This window comes from Cibotium barometz, chromosome 18 (genome assembly GCF_041138505.1).
Source record: "Cibotium barometz isolate CiBa-2024 chromosome 18, ASM4113850v1, whole genome shotgun sequence".
NCBI classification, from domain to species: Eukaryota; Viridiplantae; Streptophyta; class Polypodiopsida; order Cyatheales; family Cibotiaceae; genus Cibotium; species Cibotium barometz.
In genome coordinates this window covers 47,832,585-47,853,397 of record NC_141063.1, presented here as the reverse complement: position 1 = coordinate 47,853,397, position 20,813 = coordinate 47,832,585, and the positions used below count along the sequence as shown (strand labels likewise).

The 20,813-nt window shown below is 44.2% G+C and overlaps 1 protein-coding gene across 1 annotated transcript in view; it reads left to right on the top strand.

The window, feature by feature from the left end:
- Positions 1–11,465: 11,465 nt before the first annotated feature.
- The window catches only part of LOC147629422 (T-complex protein 1 subunit gamma-like), a 53,738-nt gene continuing 44,390 nt past the window's right edge, over positions 11,466–20,813 (top strand). The window contains exon 1 of the mRNA XM_086812696.1: positions 11,466–11,693. Coding sequence (XP_086668822.1) covers positions 11,669–11,693 — 25 coding nt within the window. The 5' untranslated portion in view covers positions 11,466–11,668. The remainder of the gene's footprint in view (positions 11,694–20,813) is intronic.

Here is a 20,813-nt window from a genome sequence, read left to right as displayed (position 1 = left end):
TTTTGTCATTTTGCATCGTGTGCTCAAACACAAGCGGTCTTCCATCGTACACTCCTATAATCAATCTTCTTGCATCGCATCCCCGCTTCTTCAAACTCTCGTCGACATTCGCACATTGAGGTGGGAGCTTGGATCCTTCCTTGTTTTTCTTTTCTTTTTCTTTATCTTTTCAAACTTTGATTATGATCTATTGATGTCTCGACAACACAAAGTCTTGCACATTAAAACCGTCTGCATTTTCATCAAACGATTTACGTGTTTTGTTTTGAGATTCACTCTAAACTCTGCTAAGCGGTCCTATTACAACTTGCACGAATTAAATCCTTAAGAAAGAAACAAAACATAAAAATGGAACTGCCAAAGACCTACAATTTCACGAAACTACCAAACCCTGCAACTACATGGAACTGCCAAAACTTGCAGTTTCACACTAAGTAAGCTCACAGGATTCCATCTCACGGAAATCCCTCTCACGTTTTTAACCTTCATGTCTTTAGCTCTCACCGGATTCCATCTCACGGAAATCCCTCTCATGTTTTTAACCTTTATGTCTTTAACTCTCACGGGATTCCATCTCATGGGATTCCGTCTCACGAAAATATCTCTCACGTTTTTAACCTTCACGTCTTTAACTCTCATGAGATTCCATATCACGAAAATCCCTCTCCATGAGATTTCATCTCATGGAAATCCCTCTCACGTTTTTAACCTTCACGTCTTCAACTCTCACGGGATTCCGTCTCTCACGAAAATCCCTCTCACGTCTTTAACTCTCACGGGATTCTGTCTCACGAAAATCCCTCTCACAAGATTACTCCTCATGACCTACAGTTTCACGGAACTACCAAAAACCTGTGCCTTTACGCTGCATGATTGACCTCTTCAACTAACACACCTTGTTTATTGCTCCCACCACTAACACCCTTCTCATCCCCGATTAACCTTCTTGCCATTCACCAAAAAAAAAAGAAGCAGGGAGTGGTACCTGCCCCACTAGTCTCTGGAGACTGATTTTCTTTACATGTACATATGTCGACCTCATACCCCAAAGCGGCAAACTCCCACAGTAACATAGGCCAGTGCTATAGGCTCCTCGGATGAGTCAGAAGAAGAGGCCGACATGGGGACCAAAGATGAATTACCTAGGCCCATATGCCCAAGCCTTCCATGGTGCTATCATCAGCACAACAAGGAGATCCATATGGCCCATGAAAAGGTGGCGCTGTAGTACCATAGCCCGGAGTGCCTCCAAATCCTGGAAGAGATAGAAGTAAAGGAAAAGCTGGAGAAAGTGGGCCTTGGCAAAATGGCACAAATTCTTCCCAAGAACATCGACACAGAGCTTTGTGCCGAGTACATCAAAACCTATGACAAAGCTACCAAGCAGGGTACATTAACGAAGGCTGATGGCACAACAGAGCAAGTCCTGATCACGGAAGATCTAATCCATGAAGCTCAGCAGCTCCCACCACCAGTCAAGATACATGCCCATGCCTTTGACAAAATGCCCTTGAATGCTATGCTGAAGAAGAGCTCATATAATTCCAATGGGACTGAATAGTTTGATGAGGCTCGACACTTGCAAATAGGACCTGCTTGTGATAATGTGAGCAATTTTTGGATCTCCGAAGAGATTTGTCTTAGTTCTCTTTTGCAAGAAGAACATTTTTGGTTCGTTGCTCAAATTTAATGGTTGCAGTCCTTGCCCTCCGTCAATGCTACAGTCATGTTTGGCTAGCCATCCTCTTCCAAAGATGATTTCTTCTAATATAGTTCCCGTAGTCATTAGAAAGAAACTACCTTCCCCATGATAAGAGTATATGTGGAAATCAAGCTTCACAAGATCTTCATACTCACTATACACTCCTAAAATGGTTTGCATTAAAGCCTTTGTAGGCTCTACAGGAATTGGTTTTCCTAAAGAGATCCATGTTTTATATGATATCAAGTTTTGATCTACTCCTATGTCTAATAAACCAAGTTTGGCTACAATCTTCCCATTGGTTTTGAAGTCTAAGAAAAGCCTTGTGAGCTTCGCTTCTTTTTCCATGTTACTACTATAGCCATGTGGAGAGGTAGGATTCCACTCCTTAGTTTTTCTTTTTCTTCATGAACCTTGGCTTTAATGTTGGGCTTGTTTCTTCTTTTCGGTCTCCTTTTTTCTAGTTTCCTCAACTAGGTGGATGGCCTTTAATTGTTAGTATGAAAGAGATCCATATAACTTTCTAAGTTGCCCCCCATTGAGAAATCCTTTTATTTGGACTCTATCCAATGTTTCTAAGTGGACAACTCCTCCCATGGAAATCCTAAAAGGACCAATTCCCCTAAGCTTGAGCTTTCTTTTATTTTCTTGAGGTTGTAGAGTAGGATCAGATCCCCTTCCTTAAACCTCTCAGTTTTGATGTTCGAATTGAACCATCTTTTTCTCCTTTTCTTTTCCACATACATGCCCCACCAAAGAGTGTAACCTAGCCTCTTCTAGTTTCTCAAACACAATGAGTTGCTCAAATAACTCATGGCCATTCGTTTCGTTTGCTTGGCTACCCTTAAAAATGGAATCATGAATTCTATAGAGAGAACAACATCCCTATTGAAGTTTTATAAGCAATTATGTATGCCCACAATGTTGATTCAATGTTAACTTCCCAATCAATTATGGAAGCATCAAATTGCTTTTTGAGAGCACCATGCATAGAACTTTGTTCATGCTCTCTTCTTGTGCATTTATTTGTGGATAGTAGCGGGAAGACTTACAGTGGACAACCACCTCATTTAATAAATGAGTCCTTTGGTCAGTGATAAGTTTTAGGGGACATCTAAACCTTATTATGATGTTGTCATAGAGGAACTTGGTAGTCATCTGAAATTTAGCCTTGGTGCATTTGGTCACATAATCCTAGCCACACGAAATATATCATGCTAGTATGATTTTTGTTGTGGGGCTAAAGGGTCCAATAAAATCCATTTCACATCTAGCAAATGATATGACCAACATTATCGGTTATAAAGGTATTATGTATTTTTGTTGTGGAATTATGCACTTGTCACATCTTTTAACATATTCCATGGCATCTCCAAAAGGCTATTTATCACCAAACCCTACATCGATCACCATAGCCTGACGTAGATGACATTTTAAGCTGTGTTTTTTCCCCCGAAATGTCCCCCTATGACTCTTGCATCATGTGCTTGTTCCAAAATATCAACATACCCGTCTTCACAAAGTCTTAAAACATTATTCCTCTTTTATAGAGTTACCCCAAAAAAAGGTCATCATTTGTGTCCTTAGAGGCAATTGCTCGGCATTGGATCTTGCATCACAAGGTACTTAGTGTAGTGGTTACTAATGGGTCCTCTTCTTTGGCACCATATTCTATAATTTTGGAATGTAACCCATCATTCATCATAACACTTTTACGCATCGAGGCCGTACTAACATAAACCTAGCAATGCATTTAGTCTTTCTTAACAGCATAAACCTAGTGATGCATTTAGTCTTTCTTAATATTACATCACTAATTGATGATATTGTCGATGCTTAGTGTGGAGTGTCACCAAATATGTTGCTATCAAAGTGACACTGTTGGTGATGCTCATAACCTATATTCAAAGCTTATTCATAAGTTAATTTTTCCTTTTTAAGAACATTAATTTCTTCATTAGGAATCCATGGCTCAAGAACTGAGCAATTTCATAGTGCTATCTTCACACAAGACTGATTTGGAATAGAGGAGTGTCTAGAAGATTATCCTCAACTATTGTTGGTGGTTCACCACCCAAGATTCTTGACAAAATGGTAAACTCTTACATAGATTGACCCTTTTCTCACAAAGACATTGATGTCAAACTCAAGAAGAAGTAATAGCCACCTTGTGTTTTCCCCCATGGTGTGACAATTTGTTCACTAGATAGAGTAGGGCTTGATGGTCAACATAAAAAACTTGTTTGTAGGGATCTCCCATTCCATCAAACTTAACAATTAGATTGGCTATGAGAGAGGGTCTTATTTTGTGGCGCCAAATGGTTGTAAAGGGATCTCCCATTCCATTGAAATTAAAAGTTAGCTTAGCTGAGAAGAGAGGGTCCGTTAGCTTAGCTGAGAAGAGAGGGTCTTATCCTAGGATGGCGATACTCTAGCTCCTCCCTTAACCCCCTTATGGGTCTAACTACTGCTAGAGTGGCATCTGTAATTCTTCCATTTCATATTTCATATGAGTTATAACCCTTGTTTTAATTGGTTTAGCTATTGGTTTGGGAGCCATTGTGGACATGCACATGGGTTCATCTATGGGAGGTACCTGAGTATAGGATGGTCCCACAAGGCCAAAGGCTAGTGCCCCAAAACATGGTTCTCTTGGTTTCTCAATTGGTACAAAGCCTGAATGCATCATTGGGTATCCATATACTGGTACTCCAAGAGTTATGGGTATACTAATGGCTCTTTATTCTTTTCTCTCAACTCTGAATGGCTTGGTTCTATGGGTTTGATTGGGGTTATGGTATAGTTATTTCTAAAGGCTCTCTTTTTATGGTTCTCATACCAATAGAAGCTAAATGCTCCTCCCTTATAAGGTCTAATGTGGAGGGAAGCCAAACTTTAGCTTTGGATCTGCAGGTAGTTTCCCTGGTAGGATAGAATGAAAACTCTCCTCTTATCCGCTGCATAGATTTTTAGTCTTAATGTGACTTCCTCAAGAGAAGTCTTACTTCTCTTAGCCTTGAAGTTCTACCCCATTTTTTCCTTTTCTCCCACTTTTGTCAATCAATCAGTTGCTTTTCATCCCTCCATCATTAGTTGCTCCCACTTTTGTCAATCAATCAGTTGCCTTTAATCCCTCCATCATCCTTGACATTCAACTTCACTAGCAACATTAGTTTCATGAACTACCCACATGCTCCTATGCCCATCATTCTTTAACGAGCTTGCATTGCTATCAACCCTTTGTGCACCTACATTGAATGTCTCCTGTGCGAACAAGTTGAATGCTTATAATAGTACTCTAATTTATCTGAGTCATTCTTCTATATAGGATCATGTAAGGTTTTTTACGTTCTTTTAATTGTCTACATTTTATTTATGGATTCTTACCCATCCACTTCACCCATGTTCATGCCAACTTCATTAATAAGATCACTGAAGCTGTATGCCAATGAGACTGTAGTGACATTGGAGACCCCCTCTTAGATATCTCCCTTTGAAAAATTCATGAAATTTGGCTCTAAAGCAAAGATATTATCATGTCAATGGTGCAAGAATTCACCAACAAAGACATAATTTACACCATCGTTAGATGCCAATAACCATGGACCAATTCTCAAAGATTAGCTCTAAGTATTAAATACTTGTCACTACTAGTCTCCATTGCCTTCATCAGAAAAGAATCAATCGATCATCCATCAAAACAACAATTGCTTTTAAAAAAAGTAGAATATACAATTATCATTTATTATCCCTGTTGCCATATATATAGGCAGTGATGTGTGTGAACACACTTAGGACTGTCGGGGCACTTTTTCCCTCCTTAGGAGGTTTTTCCCCCCGGCTTGTATATACGCCCATCATTCTAGGGCTAACTTATCTTTGTACATTCACACAATCTAATACACTGTGTGTTGTGTGCATTCTTGCTTCTTCTTCTCCAAGCTTTGTGTGCTTTCCTGCAACCCTAATTCCAACAATTGGTATCAGAGCAGGCATCGGCTCCCAGGGCTACACCGCTAGCACCATCCGACTCAGGTTCTCCGATTGAGGTGAGCTTTCACGAGCGCTTGCAGGTCCCTATACTTTGTAGACTAGCCCATAGGACTGTGCGTTCTCAAAAATTGCATTTGAGGTCGTTTCGGGCTCCGTTTTTTGCATTACAAGTTTTGTACAGGTGTTTTCGTCATTTTGTGCAGAAATTTTGACAGTGCAGTTTTTTTTGCAAAACAGGCATACGTATTCTATTGTGGACTGTGCTACATAGCACGAGTTGTTTTCTGTTCAGTCTTTGCTTCATTACAGGTAGCTTTTGCATCAGTTTAAGACAGTGGCCATGGCTGATAACAACAATGATGTATTTCGCATGTTGTCTGCTGATGAGATTGGATGGAGAAAGCAACTACCCACTTTGGGCATACATGATGTAGCATGTTTTGGTTGCAAAAGGAGTGTGGAACATTGTGCAAGGTATGGATGTACGTCCAGGTTCTGTGGATGTAGGATCTGTTGAGGATGTTGCAGGTTCTAGCAGCTCTACTGTTGCTGTTTTACCCACTGCTGAACAAGCTCGTTGGGATGGTAAAGATACGCAGACTCATGCCTTGATTGCACTTTCTGTCAAACGTAACATCACTCCACATATTCGTTCTGCTAAAACATCAAAACAGGCTTAGGATATTCTAGCTGGTTTGTATGCAGGTCGTAACGAGACAAAAATCTCTTACCTGCGTAAAGAGCTAGAATCGAAGATTATGCAGGAAGATGATGACATAAATGTTTTTCTTGCTGAGATTAAAGATCTCAAGGAATAGTTGATTTCTGCAGGTGAGATTATTCCTGATCATTCTCTTGTGCAGACTGTTCTTGATGCTTTACATGAGTCATATCAGACTTTTGCTTCCACGAGGAGACTTGTTACTGAGGACAGACCTGATGTTGTCAAGTATGATACTTTAGTCACAAGCTCTTACAAGAAGTGCAGTCCAGGCAAAACAGGACTAGGCAGTGTGCAGTTGATCAGGCATTTGTTGTGGTAAGGCAGCCCCTTCCACTGTTTCTTCTCCTATTAGTAGGTCTGTAACTTCTTCTCCTTCCACAGGTAGCAACAATAGGTCTGAGAAGGCTCTTGATAAAGGCAAGAAAAAAATCAGGTGCAACTATTGTAAGGCAACTAATCATGTCATTAAGAATTGCCCTGAGCTAAAGGCTAAAGCGGCAAAGAAGAAAGAGTCAAATGCAGCCACAATAGCGGATGCTTCTACAAATGCAGATTCTGCAAATGTTGTGTAGCATACAGAATGGGCGTTTAGCATGTATTGCTAGTATGACCCATCTATACATGATGCATGTTTGGCAGTTTTTGTTGACTCTGATGTATGGTATTTTGATAGTGGTGCTACAAAGCACCTTACCTCACATCATGATATGTTTACTTGTCTTGAGGCTGTCTCTAATGGGAATACTGTCACATGTGCCAATAATGCTTCTTACCCAGTGAAGGACGTTGGTAAAATTATGCTTACTGTTGCAAATGGCAGCACTTTCACACTTTCAGATGCTTTGTATGTGCGAGGGATAAAGAAGAATCTATTGTCTATCTTTGCGCTTGCTAGACTTGGACTTGTAGTCAAATTTGTGGATGACAAATGTACTGTTCATGATTTGACTTCTGGTGATACGATTATTGCATCTAGGACCTTGTTTCGTGGGCTGTATAGGCTCAATTCTTATGACAAGTGTGGAAGATTTAGCAAATGCAGTTCTAGAAAAGGCAGTTTCAAATGCAAAACTATGGCATGCTCGTTTTGGTCATCTGAACTTTGCTAGTGTGATACGATTATTGCATCTGGCACCTTATTTCGTGGGCCATATAGGCTCAATTCTTATGACAAGTGTGTGGAAGATTTAGCAAATGCAGTTTCTGATGAAAAGGCAGTTTCAGATGCAAAACTATGGCATGCTCGTTTTGGTCATCTGAACTTTGCTAGTTTGCTGTGTTTGCAGAAATTTGATATGGTTGCTTCATTGCCCCCTCTTGAGGCACCATTAAAACATGTTTGTGAAGGCTGTATTTTGGGCAAAATGCAGCGTTCTACGTTTCCAAAGGATGGTTCTGTGCGGGCCACTCGCAAATTGCAACTTGTACATAGTGATGTATGTGGGCCTATGCAAACTCCGTCATTTGGTAAACACTTGTACTTCGGCATACATGGGTATATCCACTGAAGGCAAAGTCCAAAGTGTTTTTGTGCTTCAAACAGTTTGTGTTTATGGTTGAAAATGTATCCAATTGTACCGTGGGCACCCTCCGTTTGATCGAGGGGGTGAGACATGTCTAAAGAGTTTGATGCATTTCTGGCTAGTCGTGAGATAAAACACCAATGTACAGTGCCTTATACCCCTTAGCAAAATGGTGTTGCTGAGAGGAAAAGCAGGTCACTTATGGAGATGGCACGATGTATGGTCAGGAGCCAAGCTTTGCCACATGCGTTTTGGCTTGAGGCTGTCATGTGTGCTGCATGTGTACTCAACAGGTGTCCCACTAAGGCCTTGCAGTCTGTTACTCCATACGAAGCTTGGCATGGCAGGAAGCCTTCTATTGGTCACTTGTGTGTCTTTGTGCTTGGCCTATGCTTTAGTGCCTGTGCAACAACGTAGAAAATTAGGCTGTCAAATGCATTTTTGTTGGTTACAGTGCTGAGAGCAAGGATTACAGATTGTATCATCCGCAGTCAAAGCGTATCTTGATTAGTTGAGATGTTGTTTTTGTGGAAGATACTATGCAGCCTTTGTTATCATGTACTAAAGAGACAGGTGTGAGCTCACGGGATGTATTTGATACGTTGTTGCCTCTGTTTACAGGTGGGAATTCAAATGTAAGTCCTGATGAGGCAAATATTCAGCCTATGCAGATTTCTAACGACATCATAGATCAGCCTATTTCTGATGCAGATTTACAGGATGCAATTTATGAGGATAGGGCTGAAAATGAGCAGGATAGAGGTATGCCTAAATGGCTGGTGCAAACCTTGCGTGATAGTAAAATTGATGCACCTATGTCTAGTCGTACTCGTTCAGGTTTTCAGCATGCATCAGATTGTTATGCTTTGGCTGTGTCTAGTATGTGTGAAGAGGAAGAACCTATTTCATTTGATAAGGCACAAAAATCAGAAAATTGGTTGGCTGCAATGCAAAGTAAATATGATGCTATAATGAAGAATGGTACATGGTCTTTGTGTGATTTGCCTATTGGTAAAAAGGTCATTGGATGTAAGTGGGTTTTTAAGTTGAAACGAAAGCCAGATGGCAGTGTTGATCGCTATAAGGCTAGACTTGTTGCAAAGGGTTATGCTCAAGAAAAGGGGATTGATTTTGATGAGACCTTTGCTCCCACTTGTCGTATGACTATCATTTGTAGCATTTGTGCATTGGCAGCTCATAATGGTTGGAATGTACATCAGTTGGACATAAAGATTGCGTTCTTGAATGGAGATTTGCATGAGGAGGTGTATGTATCGCAGCCTCGTGGTTTTGTTCAAAGAGGGCAGGAAAACAAAGTGTGCAAGTTGAAAAAGGCTTTGTATGGTTTAAAGCAAGCTCCACGAGCTTGGTATGAAAAGATACATACATATTTGACTACACATGGTTTTCAGAATAGTCCAACAGAAAGCACTTTGTATGTTAAACGTGTGGATGATGTACATCTAATCATTGCTCTCTATGTCGATGACATGCTGCTCACAGGACCAAATGAGAGTCATATTGCTGATTTTAAGGCTGGTTTGAATGCCTCTTTTGAGATATTAGATTTGGGGCATTTGCATCATTATTTGGGGATACAATTTAAGCAGTGTGATGGAGGTATTGCTTTGTGTCAGACAAAGTATATTGAGACATTGTTGCAGAGATTTGGCCTTGAAGACTGCAAGCCTATTGCTACTCCAATGGAGACAGGTTTGAAGTTGAGTCTTCATGATGTTGGAGATCACTTTGATGTCACACTCTATCAGACAGTTGTTGGTTGCCTCATTTATGTATGCATTACGAGGCCGGACATTCAGTTTGCAGTCTCATAGGTGAGCAGGTTTATGCATAGCCCAGGGTCTCAGCATTGGAAGACAGTTAAATGCATCTTTCGCTACTTGAGTGGCACCATACATCTTGGGTTGTTTTATCCCAAGGAGGGATCGTTGCCGCTAGATTTACATGTTTTTTTCGGACTCAGATTGGGCTGGTTGCTATGACACAAGAGTGTCCACAAGTGGTTTTTGTTTCATGCTCGATAGCTCATGCATATCTTGGTTAAGCAAGAAGCAACCTACTGTGGCCACTTCTAGTTGTGAAGCTGAGTACAGGGCAACTTTCACAGTTACGGTTGAGTGTGTGTGACTCTCAGACGGCTTATGGTGGTTGACTTGGGTGTTGGACAGGAGTCTGCCACCTCTATCTACACTGAGTGTCAGAGCGCATTGGCAGTTGCGAGAAACCCTGTTTTTCATGCTCGCACAAAGCACATTGAGGTGCATTATCACTATGTCAGGGAGAGACTCTCAGCAGGAGAGATCAACTTAGCATATGTGCCAACACAGGACAACCTCGCCGATCTTTTCACAAAGGCGCTTCCTCGTGAGAAGTTTGAAGCTTTCCGCAAAGCTTTGGGCTTGATCCCCTTTGTGGACTGATCTACTTCGAGCATGGCACTTCCCTATACATGAGTGCCAGCTCTCGTTCACACCATCACTCCCAGGGGAGATTTGTTACCATATATATAGGCAGTGATGTGTGTGAACACACTTAGGACCGTCGGGGCACTTTTTCCCTCCTTAGGAGGTTTTTTTCCCCGGCTTGTATATATGCCCATCATTCTAGGGCTAACTTATCTTTGTACATTCACACAATCTAATACACTGTGTATTATGTGCATTCTTGCTTCTTCTTCTCCAAGCTTTGTGTGCTTTCCTGCAACCCTAATTCCAACAATCCCCAGTGCATGCTACTCGTGAGTGCCACCACACTATTGTATGTTTCCAGTAAAGGAATATTTATATGCGGCCTCATAGGATACAATATTTTTCCATTCTCATCATTGTATCTTGAACTCCTCTTGCCATTGTGGAGGAACACACTTACTCTCAGCTTTTCTCTACTAAATAAGCATATAAACTTTCTTTTCCCTCAAGCACATTATTTAGACCACCATTAAATACCATCTTGATTGCAAGACAATCTTCTTATACCTCATTGGCCATAAATCCTCTAAATTCAGCCTTAAAGTATCCCTATTTTTCCATGGCATTGTTAGTAATTCCCAAAATAGGGTCATATCTTGCACTTTAAAGTCTCTAATTACAATTGTTAATAGCTCTTGTGCAAATGGGTTGTATGCATAACCAGCATGTTCCTATTGGTAAGCTTGACCATGAGGGAAAAACATCAATGTTCACACGAGAGAGCAAACCTTGATGGAGGGAGCGAACGTTGACAGAGAGCCCGAATGTTGAACGTTGACGGAGAGAGAGCGAAAATTCAAGGAGCGAACATCGAACGGACACTGAGCGAACGTCCTTAAAGAGACTTAAGGTTTGATAAACCTTAGTGCTTAATTAATTAATTAGTGCCTGTAATTAATTAATTGGGGCGTAGACCGAATATGGCACTAATGTACAACTTAAATTATTCCACAAAGTATTTATAGAATTAGGGTTTGGCTTTGGAACCCGTGTCATAGGTGAACAAAACCGGATTCACATTGTCCGGTCTGGGAGACGGGATGTCGCCCATTGTCTGAAAACGCAAGCAAGGTTCTTCTATAGGGAACCTCAGCAAAACCCCTCAGAAAAGAGTACAGCAGTTTTTGTAGAGCGGGAAGTTGCAACAAGAACGTTTCCAAGAAGAGATCAAAAGAAGAGCAGCTCTACGAGAGAAACAGGTCTGTTCGCGGCGCATACACACACAGAGCTCGCAACTATGCAAGCCCCGGTTCTTGTTCTGAGTAAGTGCCCCCCCCCCCCCCCCCCCCCAAGCACGCACACACACTCTGTTTCTGATACTGGCTTCATCAAGACTTTATGCACGGTTTCTGGCCGACTATTTTTGAACTGAGGAACTCTTTGGTGCACATTTTTTGACCTAAATGAACACTGAAACATCTTGCCTCACCTGCACATTATCCCCGGAAACGACCATATCATCTCAGGATTTTTTTCTCTGCTGCTTTTAGTATCAACTGTTTGGTGGGTTGTGACTCTAAGAAAAATCTCAAAGGAGCTTGTTCCCTGTCCAGGCCACCATACAATCGGGCGGCCCTTTGAGGCAGACCTCTCCTCAGACAGCTCAAGATCTGTCAATGATCTACATGGAGAGAGATGGCGGTGAAGCCGCTTATGAAACAAAGTTGCAAAAGTGACATTGTTTTTCCTGCTTTCGTTGCCTTGAACGTGAAGTAGCACTACAGATGTGTAAGAGTAGTAGTATCCTATGTACACTAATTTGCACCTACTTTAAAAAACTGGACCTTTGGATGGTGCACTTTCGCAATAGGCAGATTGTCAAAGCCGTTCTGCCAAGGCTTTGGCCTGGCATCTGGAGCCTTGAGAGTGGCCAGGCAGGCAAGTCACTTCACATGCAATTGCTCATTCACCAAGAGAAGCTTGGGCTCGTTTCAATTTGAAGTGCAGTTTTCTGGGGTTGGGATGTGGGACACGAATGATGAAAAGTTAACTATGACTTGGCATGCCATGGCCACTTTTTAGTTTTTTTTTTGCAGTATGTGAAGCACTAACTTCTTTGTGTGTGGCCTATACACCATTCAAAGTGTGCCAGCTTATCACCATGGCTTGGCCATCTGCCCTGTGTCTATTGGGCCTCAGTGAAAAAACTGCACTTTTGGATGGTGCAAGTCAGACCCACAAACAATATGAAACTGTTAAAAGGGAGGATTGGAGTCTGCATCCTTCCTTTAAATGCATGAAATCAATGCTTTATGAATTTACAGTTATCTCTCAAATACCCAGGCCAAATGCACAAGTTTTTTTAATGGATGACTCACGTGCACGGAGAGTCAATGGACTCTGATAGTAGTCCTTATCAATTCTTCCTCCCCTTTGTATGGGTAGGCAACTACAGTATATCATCTTACTAGTGTTTTGTAACCTTGAGTAGGTTGATTGCTATGATGTGTGGGGTGGATAGTGGGCCATTTTGAAGTTCTGGGCACTTTTTGTCTGAACCATGCTTCTTGTATATAAAGCGAATAGCCTATATTTTCATGTGCTAAATTTCATTACATCTAAATGCTTTTGCAATTTTTTTGACGTTAAATCTGTTGGCATTCATCTCCTGTTTGTATCATACTATTCTGTAGGGAGTGAGGGCCTATGATGTGGGTGTGCCCGTCCGCAGGAGGAGTCCGTGATCATGTCCATATTTTCTTCCCATTTTTTCCAGTTTTGGTAGGCGTGTAGTTGTGGGGGGGTTGTTTTTACTCTCTCTGGTCGGCCTGTAGGAGTTGGCTGGCCATGAAGGAGGCCATCTTGGCCGACTTGGTCGTGGGGTGGGGCTGTTGGCCTGTTTAGATAGGGCCGACTGGCTGCCCCAGCCCATATATATATCGGCACCTTGCTCCCCCACATTATTGTACCGGATTCAGAGAGTATATACGAGAGTTTCACAATGCATCTCTTCTGTAGCACTTCTGCATGTTCTGCTCTTTGTTTTCAGTCTCATTTCTGTTGCACATTCTGACATGGTATTAGAGCTCAAGGTTGCTTGAAGCTTTGGAGACGGCAAGAGCGTGTGGGGCTGCTGTGTATGGTGCTGATTGGAGTGTGGTCGGGCCGCACGGGACGTGGAGAAGCGGGTAGAAGGTGGGAGTCAATGCGGGACAGCCACCTTGCAAGAAAGTGTAGCCTCTTCTTCAATTTTTTTTCTCCACTCACCCTCCCTTCACAAGACCACGTGAACCCTCGAGATGCCAGATTTACTTGAGATGACGGATAAACTTGTGAAGATTCCCACCCACTTGACGTTTCGGGTGGACCTGTTAGAAGTCATCTCCTGTCCAGTTTTATACACCAGGGCTTTTGTTGTGTGTGTGCCTGCCCTTATGAGGTGTTTTATCATTTTTCCCCACTCCCCGCATTTTTCCCTTATTTTTCCTATTTTTTCTGTGGCTTGGGAGGCAGCCCATGTACTGGCCGACTGCTGAACTGGTCCACGACTCCATCAATGAGGTGGCCGACTGCTGATGATCTGGCCGACTGCCAGTCGGCTGCCTACAGCAGGCCGATTGCTGATGTGGGGGCATATAAATAGGCCCCCAGTCCCCTTGCCACTTGTGTATCATACTTCGGGATCTTCTTGTGTATATAGAGCAGAGTTACACGCCTATATCTCTCTCTCTCTTGTGCTGTATTTTTTTTCCATGCGTTTTGCTCTTGTGTTCTGGTCATCATCTCCGCTGCGTATTCTGACATGGTATCAGAGCCTAGGCTCTAGATAGTTCTTGGGATTTGTGTGAGCAAGAGGGGGACTGTTGTGTGGTTGATTGGTGGACTGTTTTGGACTGTTCGGGAAGAGGAGAAGCAAGAGGAAGGCGGGCTGATTTGCTGGACAACCACTTGCAGGTATTAGTTCTTCTTTGTTCCCACCCACCCACCCTTTTCAGAGTACATCCCCGCAATGGCAGATCTGTTTGAGATGGCCGAGAGGCATGCGAAGATCCCGACACTCTCCACGTTTCCGGTGGACCGTCAGTTGGACGAGAGCAACTACGGCATATGGAAGGTTATGATGGAATCTGTTCTAGAGTCTTACGACCTTGCTGATTTTGTCGTCGTTGGTGTTCCACGGCCGGAAGTAGAGGAAGGGGAGTTAACGTCAACCCGAAAGGACCGGGAGGCTCAGACACAGATGTGGGATCGTGTCAACGCCAGGGTCCGTTCGTTTATTTTCCTCAACTGCACACCACAGGTAATCAATCATGTAAAGCACATGACGCTGGCCAGAGATATATGGCAGCATTTGGCTTCTCTTTACAACAGGGTATCGCCCATGAAGAGGATTTCCTTGGAAGTACAGATGCGGGTTATGAGCCCTGCAAAGTCGTCGACAATGTGGGAGCATATTAACAAGCGGCAGGCTCTTCAGCAAGAAGTTCTTTAGGCTGGGAAGGAGATATTGTCAGAGGACATGACCATAACGTTGTTGTTGCATTTGTCCTCTTCGTACTCAGTATTTTACTCGTCTTTGATTACCAGTGGCTGGCTCAACACCATCACGTGGGAGGAGCTTGTGCCCATGGTCATGGACCAAGAGGAACGATTCACGAACCCTCCTCAGGGTGGAGGGTCGGAGGCCTTAACTGGCCAACGGTCGAAAGGCCGTAACTCGGGCAAAGGGAAGGCTTCATCGGAGAAGTCTTCTGAGAAGAAGTCCGATGCTGACCGCGAGAAACTGAAGGCAGAGAGAACCTGTAATGATTGTGGCGAGAAAGGCCACTATTGGAGGCAGTATCCCAAGCGGAAGACCGAGAAAGGTGAAGATTCCTCAGCAGCAGTCATGAAGACTCCGGCTTTTGTGCACCTGGAGGTGGTGGACATCGATGTTTCATTTTCTTCAGGTAGGGAGGAGATTGGCACAAGTGGTGCTTCCAGCACATAACTCCTTCCCGTTCCGGTTTACAGGATCTCTGCAGGGTTTCTGGTCATATTCTTACTGGGGATACGTCCACTATCCCAGTTCACAGTGAGGGCAGGATGGAGATAGTTCGTGATGGCAGAGGGGGGAAGCATTCCTCCCAGGTGTTGTATGTTTCGGCACTTGGTTTTCATCTATCAGTGCATTAGGTTTGCAAGACTGGCGTACGGGTGGAGTTTGATGAGCATTTTGTTGCTCTCCGGGACAAAGCAACAGGCCAAGTGGTTTGGGAAGGCGGAGTGGAGAATGGAGTTTACAAGCTTTCAGTACTCTCTCTCCGAGGTCCTCAGGTTTGTGATGAGCAGTCTGGTTATGGCCACTTAAGTGTGGATACGTTGCAGGTGCAGGCTTTCCGAGACCAGATGGTGGATAGCTTACCAGTAGATGGCAGCAGTTGGCAGGAACTTTCCAGTACTGATGTTGGTGGTTCTTGTGTTCGTGAGTCAGAGGAAACTGAACAGGTCACTTATGCTCTGATGTCTCGTCGTGTTCGGGACAAAGAACCTCTAGTAGATGAGGATGTTCTTTTCACGGGGACCTTTCGAAAAGCCAGGCAGGTGGCAAGTGATTACTTGCAGAAGGAGGTGGTTTCTCCAGGCTTTGTGGTTCCGGATTCAGAGGGGGTGGTTGACAGGTTTCAGAAGGCCTTCCGTGGTCTTCATAAGGTTTCCAGGACTTGTTTTTGCACCGTAACAGGTGTTGATCCTTGTGAGCAGTGTGATGCCTCTTTGACTCAAAAGCAGTATGGTTCATGGATCTGGTTGATGGACACCAGATTGGACGGGAGCTTCCTAATGAGGCGGTTGAGCTCATGGTTGCGGATGACTCTTTGGGAGGTAGGATTGCGTTTCCTGTGGTTTTTGCGGCATGCGAAGGATCATGGACTCTTGTACACAGGAGGGGGGTTGTTGGATGGAGTCTGACTCCACGGTTGGAGTGACTCGGTTTGGGGAGGAGATCCGGACACGAGGAGATCTACTTTAGGCCTAGGAGCAGTTTCATGGAGCAGTAATAAGCAATCGTCTTTTGCCTTGTCGAGCACAGAGGCAGAGTACCGGGCTGTTTGTGATGCTGCTTGTGAGATGGTGAGGATGTAGAGGTTGCATTGCAGGTTTGGGCTTCTACTGGCGGAACCCATGGTCATCCAGAGGCACTTTGTTCGTGAATAGATCGTTGCTGACGACATCTTGCTAGAGTTCTGTTCGATGGAGGACAATACGGTGGACCTCTTCACGAAATCGCTCTCTTAGGATTTGCTCAGGCGGCATCCCAGCTCCCTATGGTTGGTTTCACAGCCAGGAGCTGAGAGGGGGTGTTAGAAGTCATCTCCTCTCCAGTTTTATACACCAGGGCTTTTGTTGTGGGTGTGCCTGCCCTTATGAGGTGTTTTATCATTTTTCCCCACTCGCATTTTTCCCTTATTTTTCCTATTTTTTCTGTGGCTTGGGAGGCAGCCCATGTGCTGGCCAACTGCTGAACTGGTCCATGACTCCATCAATGAGGTGGCCGACTGTTGATGATATGGCCGACTGGAGATGTGAGTTGGTCGTGGAGTTTCAGGGCCAGTCGGCTGCCTACAGCAGGCCGACTGTTGATGTGGGGGCATATAAATAGGTCCCCAGTCCCCTTGCCACTTGTGTATCATACTCCGGGATCTTCTTGTGTATATAGAGCAGAGTTACACGCCTATATCTCTCTCTCTCGTGCTGTATTTTTCTGCATGCGTTTTGCTCTTGTGTTTCCAGATCTGGTCATCATCTCCGCTGCGTATTCTGACAGGACCGCCTATTGGACGGGAACAACTATGGCATTTGGAAGGTGATGATGGAGTCTGTTTTGGAATCTTATGATTTGGCTAACTTCATCACGGTTGGAGTTCCAAGGCCAAATCTGGAGGAGGAGGAAATTTCACTCTTGGTTACGAAAGAGTAGGAGGCCCAGGGGCAGTTGTGGGATCATGTCAATATTCATGTGCGCTCTTTCATCTTCCTCAACTACACCCCCCAAGTGATCAATCATATGAAACACATGGCTCGAAGGAGTTGGCAGCACTTGGCCTCTCTGCACAATCGGTATCACCCTTGAAGAGAGTTTCCTTGGAAGTGCAGATGCGAGTGATGAATCTTGCAAAGTCTTCGATGATGTGGGAGCACATGAACAAACTCTAGGCTTTTCAGCAGGAGGTTCTTCAAGCTGGGAAGGAGCTATCATCAGAGGACACGACCATCACCTTGCTATCTCATCTGTCCTCTCAGTACTCAGCTTTCTATTCCTCTTTGATCACCAGCGGGAGGCTCAACACCATTACTTGGGAGGAGCTTGTGTCGATGATCTTGGACCAAGTGGAGCGGTTTCTGAACCCTCCGTAGGGCGGAGGTTCCCAGCGGTTGAAAGGCCGCAACGATAACACCAAGGGCAAAGGGAAGTCTTCACAGTCGAAGTCTTCTGAGAAGAAGCCCGACTCGGATCATGATGCCTTGAAGGCTGAGTAGACTTGTAACCATTGTGACCAAAAGGGTCACTACTTGAGGAAATGTCTTCAGCAAAGCATCGAGAAAGGTGCATATTCCTTGCAAAGACTCTAGCTTTTGTGCACGTGGAGATTATGGACACCGGAGCTTCGTCTTTTCTGAGCAAGGAAGCGGTTGGTCTCACTATTGGGGATACTCAGGAGTGGATTTTGGACAATGGTGATTCTAGGCACGACTTCTTCCCGAGAGTTGTTACAGGACCTTCGGAGGCAAACAAGTCACATCTTTATTGGTGACAAGTCCACTATCCCAATTCACAGTGAGGGCAGGTTGGAGACCGTATCCGATGGAAGAGGGGAAAAGCATTCCTCCCCGGCTTTTTATGTTCTATCTCTTGGCTTTCATCTTTTGTTAGTGCACGAAGTTTGCAAGACTGGCATGCGGATGGAGTTTGATGAGCATTTAGTTGCTATTTGGGACAAAGCAATAGGCTAGGTTGTTTGGGAAGGCGGAGTGGAGAATTAGATTTACAAACTCTCGGCTCGGTGATTTGTGGCATTTTTGTTTTGGCTACTTGAATGTGGACACGATGCGGCGGGCTTTCCGAGACCAAATGGTGGGTGGCTTGCCAGATGTTGGTAGCGACAGGGACATTGTAGTTCTTGTGTTCGTGGAAAGCAGCATAGGGAGTTTTTTCCAAAGTGGGCTACTAGGCGGGCTGGAGTTGGTTCACGCTGACTTATGTAGGCCTATGCAGATCCCATCTTTGGGAGGAGCCTTGTATTTCATGTTGATTGTGGATAATTGTAGCAGGTTTACATGGGTGTACTTTCTGCCACATAAGGACCAAAGCCTTTGTTTGGTTTAAGGATTGGTATGCCTTGGTGGAAAAGGAGTCTCGATTGGAGGTGAAGACTGTTCGGGCTGACAAAGGAGGGGAGCTCTCTTCCAATGCTTTTGTGCGGAGATGACATCAAGTGGGAGTTGGCCAATATTGGGTCTCCTTTAGAGAATGGAGTGGTTGAGCGAAAGAACCGGACTGTGGTGAACATGGCGAAGACGATGTTGGAGCATCTCGACCTTCCTCGTCCACTTTGGGGAGAGGCTGTGGCTACGACTGTCCATATTCTCAAGTTTCAACTGATCTCCGATGAATGCAGTGCCTAAGGTGACTCCATTTGAGGCTTATTTTGGCAAGAAACCAGATGTGTCTCATTTCCGTGTTTTTGGAAGTGATGCCTATGTTCACACTTTGAAGAAGCAAAGGGGGAAACTTGACTCAGTCCCAGAAGCTTGTTTTTGTGGGATATAACTCTCTTTCCAGAAGGGTCACTACCCGAGGAAATGTCTTCAGCAAAGCATCGAGAAAGGTGCAGATTCCTTGCAAAGACTCTAGCTTTTGTGCACTTGGAGATTATGGACATCGCAGCTTTGTCTTCTTTGAGCAAGGAAGCGGTTGGTCTCAGTGTTGGGGATACTCAAGAGTGGATTTGGACAGTGGTGCTTCTAGGTACGACTTCTTCCCGAGAGTTGTTACAAGACCTTGGAGGTGAAGATTGTTCGGGCTGACAAAGGAGGGGAGCTCTCTTCCAATGCTTTTGTGCGGAGATGGCATCAAGCGAGAGTTGGCCAATATTGTCATGTGCCTGAAAATGCCATGGACATTCTTAGAGCTAATCCAGAAGGGGCAGCCAAGAAAAAGACCAATAGAGCTAGGATTTGGAGCACAAGGTACAGTGTGGACTTGGAGCAGGGCATGGAAGGTATTGAAGGATGTCCTGTCAGCTGCGTTAGATGAAAAGGAGGGACAGTCGGTTGTCGGCGGTACAAGATCTGCTGTCGGTTGCTTACAGGCGTGGTCAGCTGAACCAGAGGACAAGGCGGGCTGCAGGCGCATCATGACAGATCAAGAAGCCTAGTCGGACAACGCTTAAAGGCATTTAATGTCCAGCTAACTAGCCGACCAGCAGTCGGCAAGTTCTCCACGAAGTCCAAGAGACTATAAATAGCAAGTTTGCTCCTCGTTGAAATTCATCCATTCCTTTATGGAATGGGTCCTTAGAGTAAGACTAGATTTTGGTGTTTATGCCCAGGGCTGTAGAAGGGTACCTTTTTGTACCATATGAAATATACTGAATTTCCAGCCATCTCTCTCTCTCTCTCTCTCTCTCTCTCTCTCTCTCTCTCTCTCTCTACTCTCCCTTCTGTTTGCGTTATGCATCAGCATGTTCTCAGTAGTGTTTAGGGCTGAAAGAAGACCCCCAGAGCTTTCGTGTGTTACAAATATTGGGTCTCCTTCAGAGAATGGAGTGGTTGAGCAAAAGAACCGGATTGTGGTGGAGATGGGGAAGACGATGTTGGAGCATCCCAACCTTCCTCGTCCACTTTGGGGAGAGGTTGTGGTTATGACTGTCCATATCCTCAAGTTTCAACCGATCTCTGACGATTGCAGTTCCTAAGGTGGACTCCATTTGAGGCTTATTTTGGCAAGAACCAGATGTGTCTCATTTTCGTGTTTTTGGAAGTGATGTCTATGTTCACACTTAGAAGAAGCAGAGGGGGAAGCTTGACTCCAAGTCCCAGAAGCTTGTTTTTGTGGGATATAACTCTCTTTCCAAAGACTACAGGTCATATGACTCGGAGGTGAATAAGGTTGTTGTAGCAGAGGAATTGTCTTTGATGAGCATGTTCTAGCTTCCACTGTTGAGGAGCCACCTAGCTTCTTGGAGAGCCAGATGAGTATGAGGATGAGTCCAAGGGTATTGTTACAGCTAGCCAGCCTTAGTGAGTAGGAGAGGTTGATCCTAGGTAGCAGGCGGCTGTGCGTTCTGTTCGGGCACCGAAGTGGTTGTTGGATACCATTCGAGAGTCTGGTGTGACGTAGTATCTCTCCAAGTGGACCACAGAGGATGGATCTCGAAGATCACACAGAGTTCGAGACAAAA